The 14,287-nt window shown below is 35.3% G+C and overlaps 1 protein-coding gene across 3 annotated transcripts; it reads right to left on the bottom strand.

The window, feature by feature from the left end:
- Positions 1 to 278: 278 nt before the first annotated feature.
- On the bottom strand, positions 279 to 7,916 carry LOC131051860 (uncharacterized). Of its 3 annotated transcripts, XM_057986467.2 has the most exons (12): positions 7,408 to 7,916; positions 5,387 to 5,436; positions 5,214 to 5,275; positions 2,666 to 5,115; positions 2,374 to 2,584; positions 2,185 to 2,269; positions 1,969 to 2,088; positions 1,774 to 1,875; positions 1,432 to 1,488; positions 1,265 to 1,321; positions 1,071 to 1,174; positions 279 to 573 (listed from the first exon to the last, which is right to left on the bottom strand). In XM_057986467.2, the coding sequence occupies exons 1-12, from the start codon at positions 7,568 to 7,570 to the stop codon at positions 510 to 512; spliced, it is 3,525 nt and encodes a 1,174-aa protein (XP_057842450.2). In that variant the 5' UTR covers positions 7,571 to 7,916; the 3' UTR covers positions 279 to 509. The 3 variants fall into 3 exon arrangements, with proteins under 3 accessions (XP_057842450.2, XP_057842448.2, XP_057842449.2); XM_057986465.2 differs by having other exon boundaries at positions 2,374 to 5,115; XM_057986466.2 differs by having other exon boundaries at positions 2,185 to 2,257; positions 2,374 to 5,115; positions 7,408 to 7,914.
- Between the last annotated feature and the right edge of the window lie 6,371 nt (positions 7,917 to 14,287).

The following is a 14,287-nucleotide window of genomic DNA, read 5'->3' as shown; positions in this document are numbered from 1 at the left end:
AAATTTTTTAGAACACTCTTATTATCATTTTAATGGACAATAAAAACCTAATATATGCTAATATTCAATTCCTTTAATACAATAATAAATTTTTCAATATATCATTTTTTAATAATACTAAAATATATCAAAATTTTATAAATAATTTTATAATTCTTCTATATACTTCCATGGGCTAATTATTATCTATGAATTGTCATTATTCTCATTTAAAAATATTGATTATTTTACATAATTTTATAGACTCTTTTGCATCAGCAGAGTTTGACACTGCTCGCTTGCTGTAAAAAGCCTTCTCTAATAATAAAATACAAGGAACATACAAAATCATATAAGTTACAATATCCGCATAGTTACAATATCCGCATATATAAAAGCCTGTTATTTTACACACTTGATAAGAATAAATAAAGAATCGTAGAATTATTGGGATTTCAACATTGATTGAACAAACACCACATTGAAATTCAAACTATAGCTCTGTCCGATGATTCCACTCCTTTCGTACACTACTTTTTGGAGTGCATGGGGTGAAAATTTGGCTCCTTGGGTGTTGTCAGCTTTTTAGTTGATCTGTAATATCAACAACCAGATCAGTGAAGTAAGTTTATAGAACTCGTAAGCTTCCATGGATCGCATTGGATCATTCCAAATCTTTCTCATTCTATTAGAGAAGTTACATAGATAATAATGAGCAAAATCCAAACCAGCTACTTTAGAAATAACCCAACACAAAGTCTAGATAATGTATTTAGATAGAAGCAACATTTGAATCAGAGATTAAAATGAAACAAAATCATTAACTAGGAGGATATGCCACAATGTTAGTGTCCTGCATGCAAATTAGATGCATATTACATTTCACATGATAACAACCACAACCTAGAGATGCTTTTAAGAGAGGAGGGGTATGTAATTAAAAAACAAAGATCGATGTCAGAAAATTGATATAGATTCCACAAGTTTTCAATAGAATGAGCAAGAGCAAGACTCCAAAATCACTACCCATTTTAGTACAGGAAAGGATGTTCTATAAGTTTTGAAAAGAAAAGAATGAGAGAGAGCAAGACCTCATAGGTTTAAAAGGTGGTTTCGAAAAGTTTGGCATCTTAACAGGCCGATGATTTAGTGGTTCCTCTGGAGTACTTTTTATTTCTTCTCCTTTGTCTTCCAACTGGAGATTGAAGTATATCAGCATTTCAATCTTCATTTTCAGCATGTTAATTATTCAATAAGTGAACGTAGAGTATAAGAATCAATTTACCATTTTTGGCATGACATCTTCAATATGCCTAGGTCTGGATTTGGGTTTCCCTTCATGCTACCATATCAGAAAAACATTCAAATAAAAAAGAGGTGTGTTAGAGATAGATATAAGGAGAAACCCTAAATAATGAAGCCCTCAAACGTTGCTTCACACAAAACACTCACAGGTTTAGGTGTTTCAGATTTCCCACGCTTTGATGGATCAATATGTGAATGGGTCCCCTGTTATGGAAAAAAATAATAAAAAGCAATCAAGATTACAGAATGTTAAAGTTTCCACAGCTCATAATTATAAGAAAACAGCACCGGGAAAGACCTCTTATTAGTCTCATTTGGCCAGACACTCTCAGCATCTTATCTACCATGCAGACTTATCTATATAAGGAACTTTATTTTGATCCAAAACATCAATGTTTTCAAAAATTTGATCACATCTATCTTCTCGAAGCTGCACGAAATTTAAGCTACCTACCATGTGAATTTAAACTACCAAGGAAAAGGGCTAACCTGTGCTTTGTTTGCCCTTATTTCCCTCATAGGCGAGGTTTCATTTTCCTCTGCAAGTTGTGTTTTTTTGTTGAGGCCCATCTCCTTACGCTCTCCTCTTTCCTACAAGAAAGGCCACATGAATTTTAGGATTTATAAGCCGAGGAATAGGAAGATTCCAAAATTGTCTCTCTTCCAAAAAGAAGTTTTGCATACCGCAGTTCTCAGTCGAAAAGGTCTAGGCAATGTAGGTTTAATCTTCTTATGGTTAAATGCGCGTGGTATAGATGTGCCATTAACTTTAGTTGGCAGTGCTGACTGGCAGGTGGAGAATGCCTGCCAACAGAAAAAATATTAATAACATGCTATGTATATTTCTTCTTGCTAAAAATATAATGATATAGCAATAAATGAAAGAATTGAGAAACCAACCATGCAGCAACTCTCATCTTGACAGACTTCACCATTGGAACAATTTATCTTTGAGTTCATCTCCCCACTAGTCCTGTTGAAGGTCCTAAGAAATTATATCAATTTTGTAGGGAATTGGAGTTTCTAGATCAAAATACAAAATCATTTATGCAAAGAAATAGATAAAATCATAAAAGAAAGGTAGCTCACCTCTTCTCTCCTTTTGATGGAGTGGAGAGAATCTCTTTCTTTACATTGCAACCTGCAACAGCTAAAACTTCCACAGCTCCATCAGATTTCGAATGTGGCAAACAATCCCTGTCAGGCAACCTAATCTCCTCATTTTTTTTGAGTTCAACAAGTGGAGGGATTTCATCACAGTCCCTTGGTAGCTGACAAACAACTTCGCTACTTAAGGACTCTGACACAAATAATAGAGAACTATCAGATTTTGATTGAGGGATAATGGAGTATTCATCACAATCCAGTCCACCATCTATACCTTTCAATTGAAGACGATTTAATCCTCCATGGTGGTGCTCCTCAAAAGTTTCTAAACAGTGTGCGTGGCCCCAAACATCAGATTTAATCATCTCATTTTCTGCAAGATGAGACTGGCGATTAACCTCTGAAAGGCTAGTCCTGGAATCAGAACTACCAACCTCAATAGTATGGTCTTTTAGCTCGTTGCACTGCTTTAATTCACCATTTTCAGTTGCTAAGCTATATGCATTTATCTTTTGCATTGAATCTCTATTATCTTCTTTCACATATTTAACTGCAACATTCACAGTAACCTCCAAACGCTCCCCCGAATCTGAACTTATGTCTTTCTGGAGTATCTTGCTCTGAAATTCCAAATCAGATTCCAACTGAATGACTTCCCCTGCATTCCCTTCTTTTGCTCCTCTGATCACATGCTGATCAAATATAACATGATCTTCATTCTCCTTTGAATTTTGCTTGTTCTTCGGATAAAAATCATCCTGTTTTCCCACATTTCTATCCTGGGACACAACCTTGGAAGGCTCAACTTCAATTCCAGTTTCTAGTACGGCTCTTGTATTCACACAATCAGAAATTGTCAGAACTTCACCCACTTTCTCGTTTTCAGGACCAGAATTCATCACAATTTTAGTTTCTCCCTCTTTTAGATTGTTGTCATTATGTCTGACAACCAATGCATCCTGACCATCATGTTTTCCATCTTCAAGAATTGTTGTCTCAGCTCTCCCATCAGAATCAACTTCAAGTTTAGACTCAGATTCAGACCCCATCGAAATTATGATTGTATTTTCAGCATCAGATCCTTTGTTTTCAGCAGCTGAATACATAACAAATTTATTATCTTTCCCTTCTAAATTTTGTTCATTATGCTTCACATCAAATTCACTTTTCAGAACAGTAGTTTCTGTTACTCTCATATTTCTACCACTTAACACTGACTCGGAAGCAGAACCATCATTGTTTTCTGTCTCCTGTAGACTTCCATCAATAGGTTTCACATGTTGAATAATCTCATCATCATTCTTTCTGTCTCTAAGAATTTCCATCTCAGTTTTCCCATCGGAATCATTTTGAAGGTTGCACTCTAATTCAGAAGGAAACCGATTTTTTATCAGCGTCATTTCTCTAGCTGCTCTGTTATCAGCGGTAGAACTCATCTCAGCTTCATTGTCTCTCCTTTCTAGATTACTATCATCAGCTTTCACATCAAATTTATTCTGATCGTCATTTTCTCCAACTTCAAGAATTGCTATCTCAATTTTCCCATCGGAATGATTTTGCTTCTCATTTTCTCTGTCCTTTCTCAAACCTTTGAAGATTTGCTCCACCCCATTTGCTTTATCTTGATTAGAAGTAGATGCCTCTGCACCATAACTCTCAGATTCTTTGTGGCTTTCTATCTCACTAATGCCATAGGTTAATCGCTTACCAGAAATTATAGAAGCATGCCGTGCCGCATATTGTTCTTCCATTCCAGATTCACGCTTCATGGTTTCTTTGGAATTTTTCTCTTTGCTAGTTTCTCCAGGATATGTAGGAGGATTCTGTTCATCATCATTGCCAGTGTGTGACTGTTTAATTGATGATAGATTCTCACTCCACACCCCATCCTTACAAGTGCTTCCAACATTCCCCTGTACCAAATCCATTTCCTGTATATTTGCCCTTATTAAACTTTCTTTCTCATTACTTTGTTCGGAGACAAGGACTTTTCTATGCGAGGGAGGGTGATTTGTCACTTTTCTAGAATCCTTTGGTCTTGAAGAACTTGGGAAATTATGAACCCTCGAAAGAGAAGACTCACTAGGCTGGAGACTACAAGGAGTAAAACACACCCTAGGAGTTACCTTTGCAGGTGAAGAGTATTTGTTATCAATTGCAGCAAACTGTACATGTTTCTTAGGGTTAGAAAAGTGTTTTGTTACAGGTGTAAGGGCTTTTGATGGAGTCTTCTTTACAGATTTAGTTGGAGTTTCAAACAATATGCGCCTTGGTGCAACTGCTTTGCTTCTAGCTGCAGTATTCATCCCCTTTGACAAAGCTGGGTTACTTCTGAAGGGTTCTCGTTTGACTGAGTGATTTTTTTTAATCCGAGGAGTGGAAAAGGCAGTAGTGACTTTTATAGATTGATTTTGTGGAGTTAAATTGATATCAGATGCTGCAACTGCCTGCTTTCCAGTCAAGATATCTGGTGGATTCTTTTCTAAATTATCCAGCCCATCTGCATTGGATGATGGTTTTGGAGATGAAAAGCCTTCAGCACCACTGACATCCATTTTGAAATTAAAGGTTCCAATATTTGCTGAGTTTGGATCCTCATTCTCCTCGCATTGTTTCTGTCTAAGTTTACTAGAAGACATAAGAGGAGGTTTTGCTTTCCCTGGTGTTCTGTCTTTGCCCTTTGATGTTGGGGTAGATAGCTGAGCTCTTAGTCTTGGTTTGACGCTGATAACAGCATGCAAGGCCAAAGTTAGCAAGGGAACTAATGGTTACATGGTTACTGCCTCCAGAGAATTAGTATATGAAATGATGATAGATCTCACCTAGATTTGCCCTCCATTGTTGGCGACTTGGAAATAAAACCAACAGATTTGGATGCTTGAGACTGCATATAAAGTAGAAAATCAGCAGTCATCCTTCTAGTAAAAATCATCAAATAACAAGTACAGATAACTATTAAGATATTGTATACCGCAAGGAAAAAAATAATCCCAACCTTCAGCGAGTAAGAATGATCCAAGAGCGTGCCGTGTTTCTGATCGCATCCTGAATCACAACCAAAAAACATTTGACATCAAAAGTTTCCGTTCTACACATAACTTCATAACATAAAATTGAATGATTTAAATTAGACAATTGAAATCAATCACAAGCAAATTACTTTTTGACCTAATAAATGAATTCGAAACAAAAAATAGATATCTCATACACAAATAATATTAGTCATTGTGGACTTGAGAAATCAAATAAACTCAGTTTGGCGCAATGCGCATTTAAATTTCAGAAATTTTCTAGTCAAGAATTTGTGACCCACAGTTTAGCCCCATGAATAACATAACATTCATTACAAATTACAGATCCAGATAAACTACACTAATTCGCTAAAGAAGAGACAATGAGGAGAAATCAGAACATCTCTGGTAAATTGGAATTTTATTATTAAACCCATCACATGAAGTTCCTAATTCAATCTACAGGATGCTCTTGAATATAAAATCAGACCAACTAGACCATGGCATTGAATTCTACAAACTTTAATTTCTATATTTTAATTCTGAAGCTAAGAGACCTCAATCGGCCTTTACACAAGCTACAGTGATCACGTGGGGTATGCCAAGCTTGAACCCTGTCATTGTTTAATCAAGCGATGCGAATAAAATCGGATATGTTCAATCCGTAGTCCTTGCTCACTTTATGATTCCCATAGTGAATATTGCCCTGAATCTCTTTAAAATACGTAACTATACCCTACAATAGGAGTAGAATGGCTTTTTTCTCTTTGAAATGCATATCTACCTATATCCTACAATAGGAGTAGAATGGCTTTTTTTTCCTCTCTTACACAATCTCATAAGCACCCTTCTACCCCAGGTGGAGGACGAAGAATTCTTTTGCTCGAGAAACATACAGAACTCAAAGTTTTCATGGGGTGAAAATTATGGTTTCCATTGGTGCAAAAATGCAAATCCAATCAGCTTGATTGGGGACAAAAATCGATTGCTTATTTATCAATCCATTGAGGAGTGAAATAATGCAAATTGAAAAAGCATATAAAACCTATAAACAATCCCCAATGTTATTTGTTATACCAATGACTACTCTAGGGAGAACTTCCAAAAAGGATTTTCCAAACCACGGTCGATTCCCTCTGCTTTCCTCTTGGGCTTCCGTGGATAAGAGTAAAATTCCTATCTGACATTAGAGATTTGTTGTGCTCCTTGTATAATCTGATCTCTGAGGGTGTCCATCGTCCCACCTTTGAAAAACCCCTTTATGTATGCTCTGCGTCTCTATGTGACGAGGTACCTCTGTGTTTGAAGTATGACCTTTACAGAATAACCACCTTAATGCCTGTTTTTCTCACATTTAAGAGTATTTTGTGTGACAAATTATAATGCTATTCTGGAATAAGCTGCCTAGTTTGATAAGTTTCTGACATCTGGGGTCTTTCTAGTGGCCCCATTGTCAAGGAAAAAGATCATCCGAGTGTCTAAACTCAGTGCAGTAATTTCAAATCTACTAAATTTTCATCTAGAAGGTAGGTCCTTGATAAATAAACTCTCATGCATCCTCCACCATGAGATCGTGTACTCACTCTTCCAGTGATAAACTTGACCAATAAGATTAACTTTAGCTTGTGTGTCTTAGAGTTGTTTTTAATAGTGAAAAAATCTTCACACATGATCAATAAGGAGAAAGGCCAACTTGTGAAAAAATCTTCACAGATTATCAATCAGGAGAAAGGCCTGTCGGCACTCAACTTCTCTCCCCAAAAGACATGGAGGAACATTAATCCAGTAGGTTGCGGCAGAGAGTGAGTTTGCTCAAACCCCTCAGATCGCCGTAAGCCTGTGGAATGCCTTAATAACCTAGACCTAAAAGCCTTAAAAGCCATCAAAGATAGGCAGAGATAAGGAAATTCAGAGTGGGTATGGTGGACATCTCTTGCAAGCTACTGAAACAATGACAGGAACAAAATCCTATGAAATCACAATGAGGGGATGGAATGGAACATACCAGCTCGAACACAAAACCAGGCATTGTCGTCAATTAGCGGTTCCTGAGGGACAGGAAGGGTGAAATCAATCCATCTGGGAGCTTGAATGCTCTCATAAAACTCCTCCTTGACAAAGGTGAGAGATTCTTCCTTCCAACATTCTTGAAAAGCCTCCACTTCCATGGTGTTCACCTCTGCCTCTCAATCTCAACTCCTCTCCGAACCCATATAAACGCAGGCCTGGCGGACGCTTCACTTCTTTCTCGCCATGTGTGACAAAGAATGCTAAAAATCCACCATTTCCATGTTGATTGTCCAAACGAGCCGCTGTTACTCATTTTTGTAATAATTGTTGTTGTAGTATTTAGAATAGGGATGGGACCGGGCGGGAAGAAAACAGCTGTACCATGTAGATAGCCGTTGGAGGCGCGGTCAAACGTACAGAGAATCAGAATCCCTCTTGTAACACTCAAAATCATGGCCGTTGAGACAACGGTATGGTGTCATTGGACACATTAATTGCTACATTTTTCCGTTTAAATGGATACTAAATGAATACAAACGAATATAACAGATACAGTGTGCCTGCCAATAAATAGCTGATTACAATACTGATATCTATGTATTTAAGTAGTCCATTAAGATATCAATATATTAAGTCTCTTTCAGGTAAACTGTTAGGATTAGGAGAATCAATTTTTCAAAAAAGCTGATTATAATTTGATCTTTAAGTCTTTTTTTTAATAAAGGAAAATCTATTTTCTTCAAAATCTTTTTTTTTTAAGTCATTCAAAAATTGAATATGATACTCTCAAGATATATATTTTGGTGGGTAATGTGACACAACATCATAGTTACAATTGGGACACATTCTCTTCAATAATTCTATGTAACTTGTATTGGGTATGTCAAAAAAATCAAGATATTTTAACTAGGATAATAAAAAAATTATTCCTAAATAATATATATGATTCCCTTATACTCATTGTATTTAGAGGTTCAAATGTATTAGGTACCAAATTCGTATTCATCATATATAGATGCAATAAGTGATAAGTTGACCATTTATGCTCATGAGAGATGAGCAACATATTGAAAAGCCCTTGTTATTCAATGTGTGACATCACTTGAATATAATAAGTGATAAGTGTAACGCCTACATGTTTGTGCCTTGGGTTGGCATTATCAGTATTATGTTTTTGACTATGTGTCATGAAATGCATAGGTTATGCTTGGGAATGTTACTTTGAGAGCTTATTGATGTTTAGCTTCAACACTTTTATTAATAGATTTGGCTATGATGGTTGATCATGAATTTGATATCATGTGTAGTCATAAATGAGTTGTAGAAAATGTTATGATTTGTTTCATGATGTGATGCATGATGTATTAATTAATGTGCTTACCATATGAGTTGTTGTATGCATATTATGACGTGTGTTTAGACTACCTACATGTTTAAAACTGGTGTTTTCTTTTTTGCATGTTAGTTGTGGGTGTATTGGTTGCATTGTGATATGTGTATGGGAATGTGACAAATTCCCTATGGTAACCTTATGTGTTGGTTGTTACAGTAAAGGTGTGATAACTTGAATGCATTGATGTCATGTTTGGCCTCAAGGTCATGTTGTATACCTTAAGATGCTTGTTTTATGTTTCCACAATTGTAATAGAAGTGTTTTGTTCGTGTGTTCGCGCGCGCACGCGCGCGCGTGTGTGTGTGTGTGTGTGTGTGTGTGTGTGTGTGTGTGTGTGTTGATTATGAATGTGATTATTGAATGACTTTAGCATCCTATATCTTAGTTCATTATCATATTTCCATGCTTAGATGATGTACATTGGCATTGAGGTATATAGATAGGATGGTTGTAAGAGAGAGAGAGAGAGAGAGAGAGAGAGAGAGAGAGAGAGAGAGAGTGTGTGTGTGTGTGTGTGTGTGTGTGTGTGTGTGTGTGTGAGTGAGTGAGTGTGATATGAATGTGATTATTGAATGACTTTAGCATCCTATATCTTAGTTCATTATCATATTTCCATGCTTAGATGATGTACATTGGCATTGAGGTATATAGATAGGATGGTTGGTGTGTGTGTGTGTGTGTGTGTGTGTGTGTGTGTGTGTGTGTGCGTGTGCGTGTGCGTGTGCGTGTGCGTGTGCATGTGTGTGTGCGTATCTTAGTTCATTATCATATTTCCATGCTTAGATGATGTACATTGGCATTGAGGTATATAGATAGGATGGTTGTAAGATATTTGTGTGTGTGTGTTTGTGTGTGTGTGTGATATTTCCATGCTTAGATGATGTACATTGGCATTGAGGTATATAGATAGGATGGTTGTAAGATTTGTGTGTTTGTGTGTGTGTGTGTGTGTGTGTGTGTGTGTGTGTGTGTGCGTGCGTGCGTGCGTGTTTATTGAATGACTTTAGCATCCTATATCTTAGTTCATTATCATATTTCCATGCTTAGATGATGTACATTGGCATTGAGGTATATAGATAGGATGGTTGTAAGATTTATGTAGTGTTGTACTCCATTTTGCTTTGACTATTATATATATGGTGCAAGTACACTTAATATGTGATTTGAGTGTGTAAGTACAAGGTTATTTCTCCGCTTGAATATGTAGGTTTGATTTATTTCCCCAATGGTGGTTATATTGAAGATGTCACTTTGAGTTAGTGTATTTACTAGACTCTATTGTACTCATTTTGAACACATCATCCATTTTCTCTCTAAAAATTTTAGATCTAAACCAATGGTGATTTAGGAATTAATGTGTTATAGAAAATCAATATATGTGTTATTGTAATTGTGGTTATTTATTTCCCCATCTACATTCAATTATAGTTTGAAGGTTAAATCTTGTATTTTAATGGTATGGGATGTATTTGTGAAAAAAAAAAAATTTAAAAAAAAATGCTAAGTTAAATGCATTAAAAAGTCTATTTCATTTGTTACAATTAGTTTAATTGTGATTTGAAAATATTTGTTGTTTGGAAAAGTTAATTGGAATTTTCTAAATTTCTTGAAAAAGAAGTAATTCAAATTACTCAATTTGCCTTCGAAAAGGGTAAAATGGTGTAGGCATTTTAGGTTATTTGCACAAAGAAAAATAAGAAAATAGAAAATAAAGTTGAAACAAAAGATTTGAATTCAAATATTGATTTTGTGGCATTAAAGGATGTAACCTTCCTTGTTGGTGTCACCTAAATAGTTATTTGAAGGGGTAAGCTTAGTTTCATATATAAGTAGCCTTCTCACTCCCTCACAAAAAAAGAAAAAAGAAAACGAGATCAATATGTATGGACAAGATACAATACAAGCACATAACAAGAGAAACAATCTACTATCTATGATCTGCGAGTTTTTAAGTTCTTCTATTGTAGTGAAACATTGCTCAAATATTATTTAAATTTCTTTGTTTATGATTGTTGTCTTTTTTAGTGTATGCACTAACACTTGCATTATCTCAAGGAAACCCCCTTCCTTTTCTTTATGTATAGTTGTTGTGGCGACATAGATCTAGCAAGGACTTCGCGCTTATGTGGTAAGATCTATCTTTGTGTTTATTCATCATTATTATCATTTACTTTGTCTTTGCCCATTGTGAGAACATATGCTTTATCATTGTTGTCATTGTTGAGGAGGTGGGAACATCATAATTGATTGTTCTTCCATCTTCATATCAAATCATATCCAATCTTCATGGTGTGTGATCAAAGTGAACAAACAAATTTCATGGTGTGTGCACAAAGTTAAATGTATGGAAAAGTGCATGCCACCACATCCAAATGATTGAATATGCCAACCAGGTGTAATTGCTTTAAGGTAGCATACATAAATATAATAACAAGCGGTGAATATGCACGTAAGATAAATCATATACATCAATATAATTATTTTGAATTGACCTCATCCCACAAATGTAGTGGAACTACAAGCACAATAGAAGAAGGCCACATAAGATGAACAAAAAAGTCTTTTTGGGTCAAGCATAATGTATTGATGATGCAAACATTGTATTATTTTTTAACAAATTCTTCTAAACCAAATGAGTGAACCAAATAAGTAGTGAAACTTTCAAAAAAAAGACAAGGATGACCAAATGGTGACATCAATTAAGTATTGAGTGTGGGTTTTAGAAATTGAACTTGCCAACTAAATCAATTCTAATATACCCATTCAAATGGCTATCAGACTTCCATTAGTTGATGTAGTGATGGTATTAGAAATGTAAAAAGTGCAATATTTCTCAATTGAAGTAGACCTATATGGATTACAAGATTTTTCTAATGAATTGGTCATGTAAAGTTTTAAGTGAATTGGTTATTTGTGAGATCTCAATAGTGAACCAAACCATGAAATTTTTTCCCATGGAACTAGATATTTGTAGAATCTTATCAGTCATCTAGATGTGTGGAATTTTCTTCATTGAATGATGAAATAATTCTCCTAAGCACAAAATCTTGGAATGATTTAACTTCCTAAGAGCCTAAAGTATTATAAAAAAAATGTAGAAATCTTTTAGGGGGATTTTACGAGGGATTTTTTTTGAGTTGGGAGGTAATTTTGAAGATGATTTAAATGTAAATAAAACTAATTATACTCTTAGTAATTGTTGTGTAATAGTTTTAATCTTAAATTATTTTAAAATATTACTAGTGTTTTGACAATTCTTATGGTTGGTTGCTAGATTTGGTAGTCTGATAAGACCCTCGGGTCTATTTAACTATATCATATGGTATCAAAGTAGGTTTTTTCTTGCTAGGAGGATTTGTAGACGAATAGAGAGTCGGAAGCAATAACTATCCCAAAGGCTCTAGAGATTTATTGCAAGTGTGTGAGGAGTCTTGCAATTATAGAGGGCTTAGAGGGATGTTGACATTGTGAGAGCGACATGTTACTATATTGTGTGCATGCAAATAATATAAATCAAATCTAGACATACTTTAAACCAAATATATGCAAACCTCAAAATGATAAAGTGATGTGTCGATATATTGAAATTGGTTGCTTATGAATCCAACAACATGATAGTAGGATAAAGATGATTCAATAGAAAAATGGACAACATAACAATATGATAATGGAAGATCATCAAATGGGAAGACCTATTATTTATAGAATTTCCAAGAGGGAAATCAAGGGCCAATATGCAATGGTTAATGGGTGGCTAGGATTGATTGAAGATTAGGACTTCGATTAAAGTTGTAGTCATGTGAAAAGTGTCTCATGAGCTATAAGAGATAGGTTTAGGATTTGATGAGATAAAATTAGAGCATATTTGAAAGGAAAAGGGCATTCTAGAATGACCTCTAAGAATTGATATGAACCTTCAATATCATTTGTTTCTTTTAATTAGATGTTTAATATCTGGATATAAGAACATACTATTGTAGACGTATAAAAATGACCATATTCCTAAATGAATATTTTATGTTCATTTCTCTATTTAATTAAATCCAATTTAATTAAATTATCCACATTCTTCTATTTTATTAAGTAAAATGAACTTCATGCCTTCTTTTTTGGTGTTTTAAAATAAAACTTCATCTTTTCTTTATTGCAAGGTAAAAAGAACAACAAATTCATATTTGCTTTCTTGCAAGATTAGAGGAAAAACACTTCATTTTGAAAGCTATAAAAAGAACCAACAATCTTTACTTTGGCAAAAGTTTTAAAAAGAACCTCACCATCCTTTGGTGTTTAAAAGGATTCACTTCATTTTGCAAAGTAAAAGAACCACATCTTCATTTTGTGCAAGGCAAAGAGGGAAAGTTTTCCCCTATCGACTTTAATTTTGTTGACCAAACATCACGATTTACTTTGTTGACCAGGCTTGTTTTACAAAAGTTTTTGAAATACACACTTTGCTATGAAAGGTTAAAAAGAACATCATGCTTGTTGGAGCAACATCTCCAAATAGAAGTTAGCAAATCATTATCTTAAAGGCTAAAAAGAACAACTTGATTGCCTTGTCTCGAAAGTGGAAGGTATATGCTCTTCCCATAACTGGGTGACCAAAAAGCCCAACCACTCTTAAGCTTTATGTACTTCAAGCATTTACATCCTTTAGTAGGCTAGCTTTCCCGAGGGGTTGAAAAACTCTTAAAGCCATTCTTTGGCCGGTGTGAAGGGAACGACCTAAGTGGGGAACGGCTTTGACATCAAGAATTCCAACCCACTATAATCAAAAGTGGAGGGTGACGAAAGTCCCTTTCAACAGTTACGCACAGCGATTAGCCTTCCCCCAGTATCCTTGTGATACGTAAAGCCTTTGTTCTAAAGGTTGGGAAGCCTCCTGAGGGAGTTTATCACTGACGGCCGAACAGGAAGCCTGATTACAAACCATAGCATTAGAAACTTTGAACCGAGTCAGTCGCCAAACATTGGCAATATCATAGTGCAAGGGTGGGGAAGAATCCGCCCCCAAGATCACTCACCATATATCTCCCAAGATAACTACTCAATTGTGAAGCAATTCACTTTGAGTTAATTTCTGGCAAAAGGCAAAAAAATGGGCGCCCTCTAGGGGGTGACAAGGCTGTTTGAGCTAACGGAGTATCGAGACTAGTGGGCTATGATATTGTCAATGACCTTTGAATAAAGAGTCTATCTGATGTGTCTTTTGTTGTAGATCAAACCAGTGATAACATTGGGGATTTGAACACATCCTCAAAAGAATATACACTCAATGTTTAGCATTAGGATGATCATTGTCTTCATGTGTGCTATGTATTCTTGTCACAAATGTTAAAATATCTTGCAAAGTATGCAACAATCAAACTCAAAAGTCAGTTCAAACAAGGAAGAATCATAAAGTGGAGAAAATTTCCAACTACAACAAAATATCTTTTGAGATGGTTATCAACATTTCAACTATCTTTAGGAAATACTTTCA

Source organism: Cryptomeria japonica, chromosome 3 (genome assembly GCF_030272615.1).
Source record: "Cryptomeria japonica chromosome 3, Sugi_1.0, whole genome shotgun sequence".
NCBI lineage: Eukaryota > Viridiplantae > Streptophyta > Pinopsida > Cupressales > Cupressaceae > Cryptomeria > Cryptomeria japonica.
The sequence above is the reverse complement of the archived record's forward strand: the minus strand, read 5'-3'. Positions and strand labels throughout refer to the sequence as shown.

Bases quoted from the DNA above. Each gene is read 5' to 3' on its own strand.
- LOC131051860 (XM_057986465.2), bottom strand. From the start codon at position 7,570: ATGGAAGTGGAGGCTTTTCAAGAATGTTGGAAGGAAGAATCTCTCACC. The intron at 1,489-1,773 runs GTTAGCCCTTTT...TTTCCATAACAG, and splicing joins TAAGGGCAAACAAAGCACAG to GGGACCCATTCACATATTGA. The intron at 1,322-1,431 runs GTGAGTGTTTTG...CTGATATGGTAG, and splicing joins AATCTGAAACACCTAAACCT to CATGAAGGGAAACCCAAATC.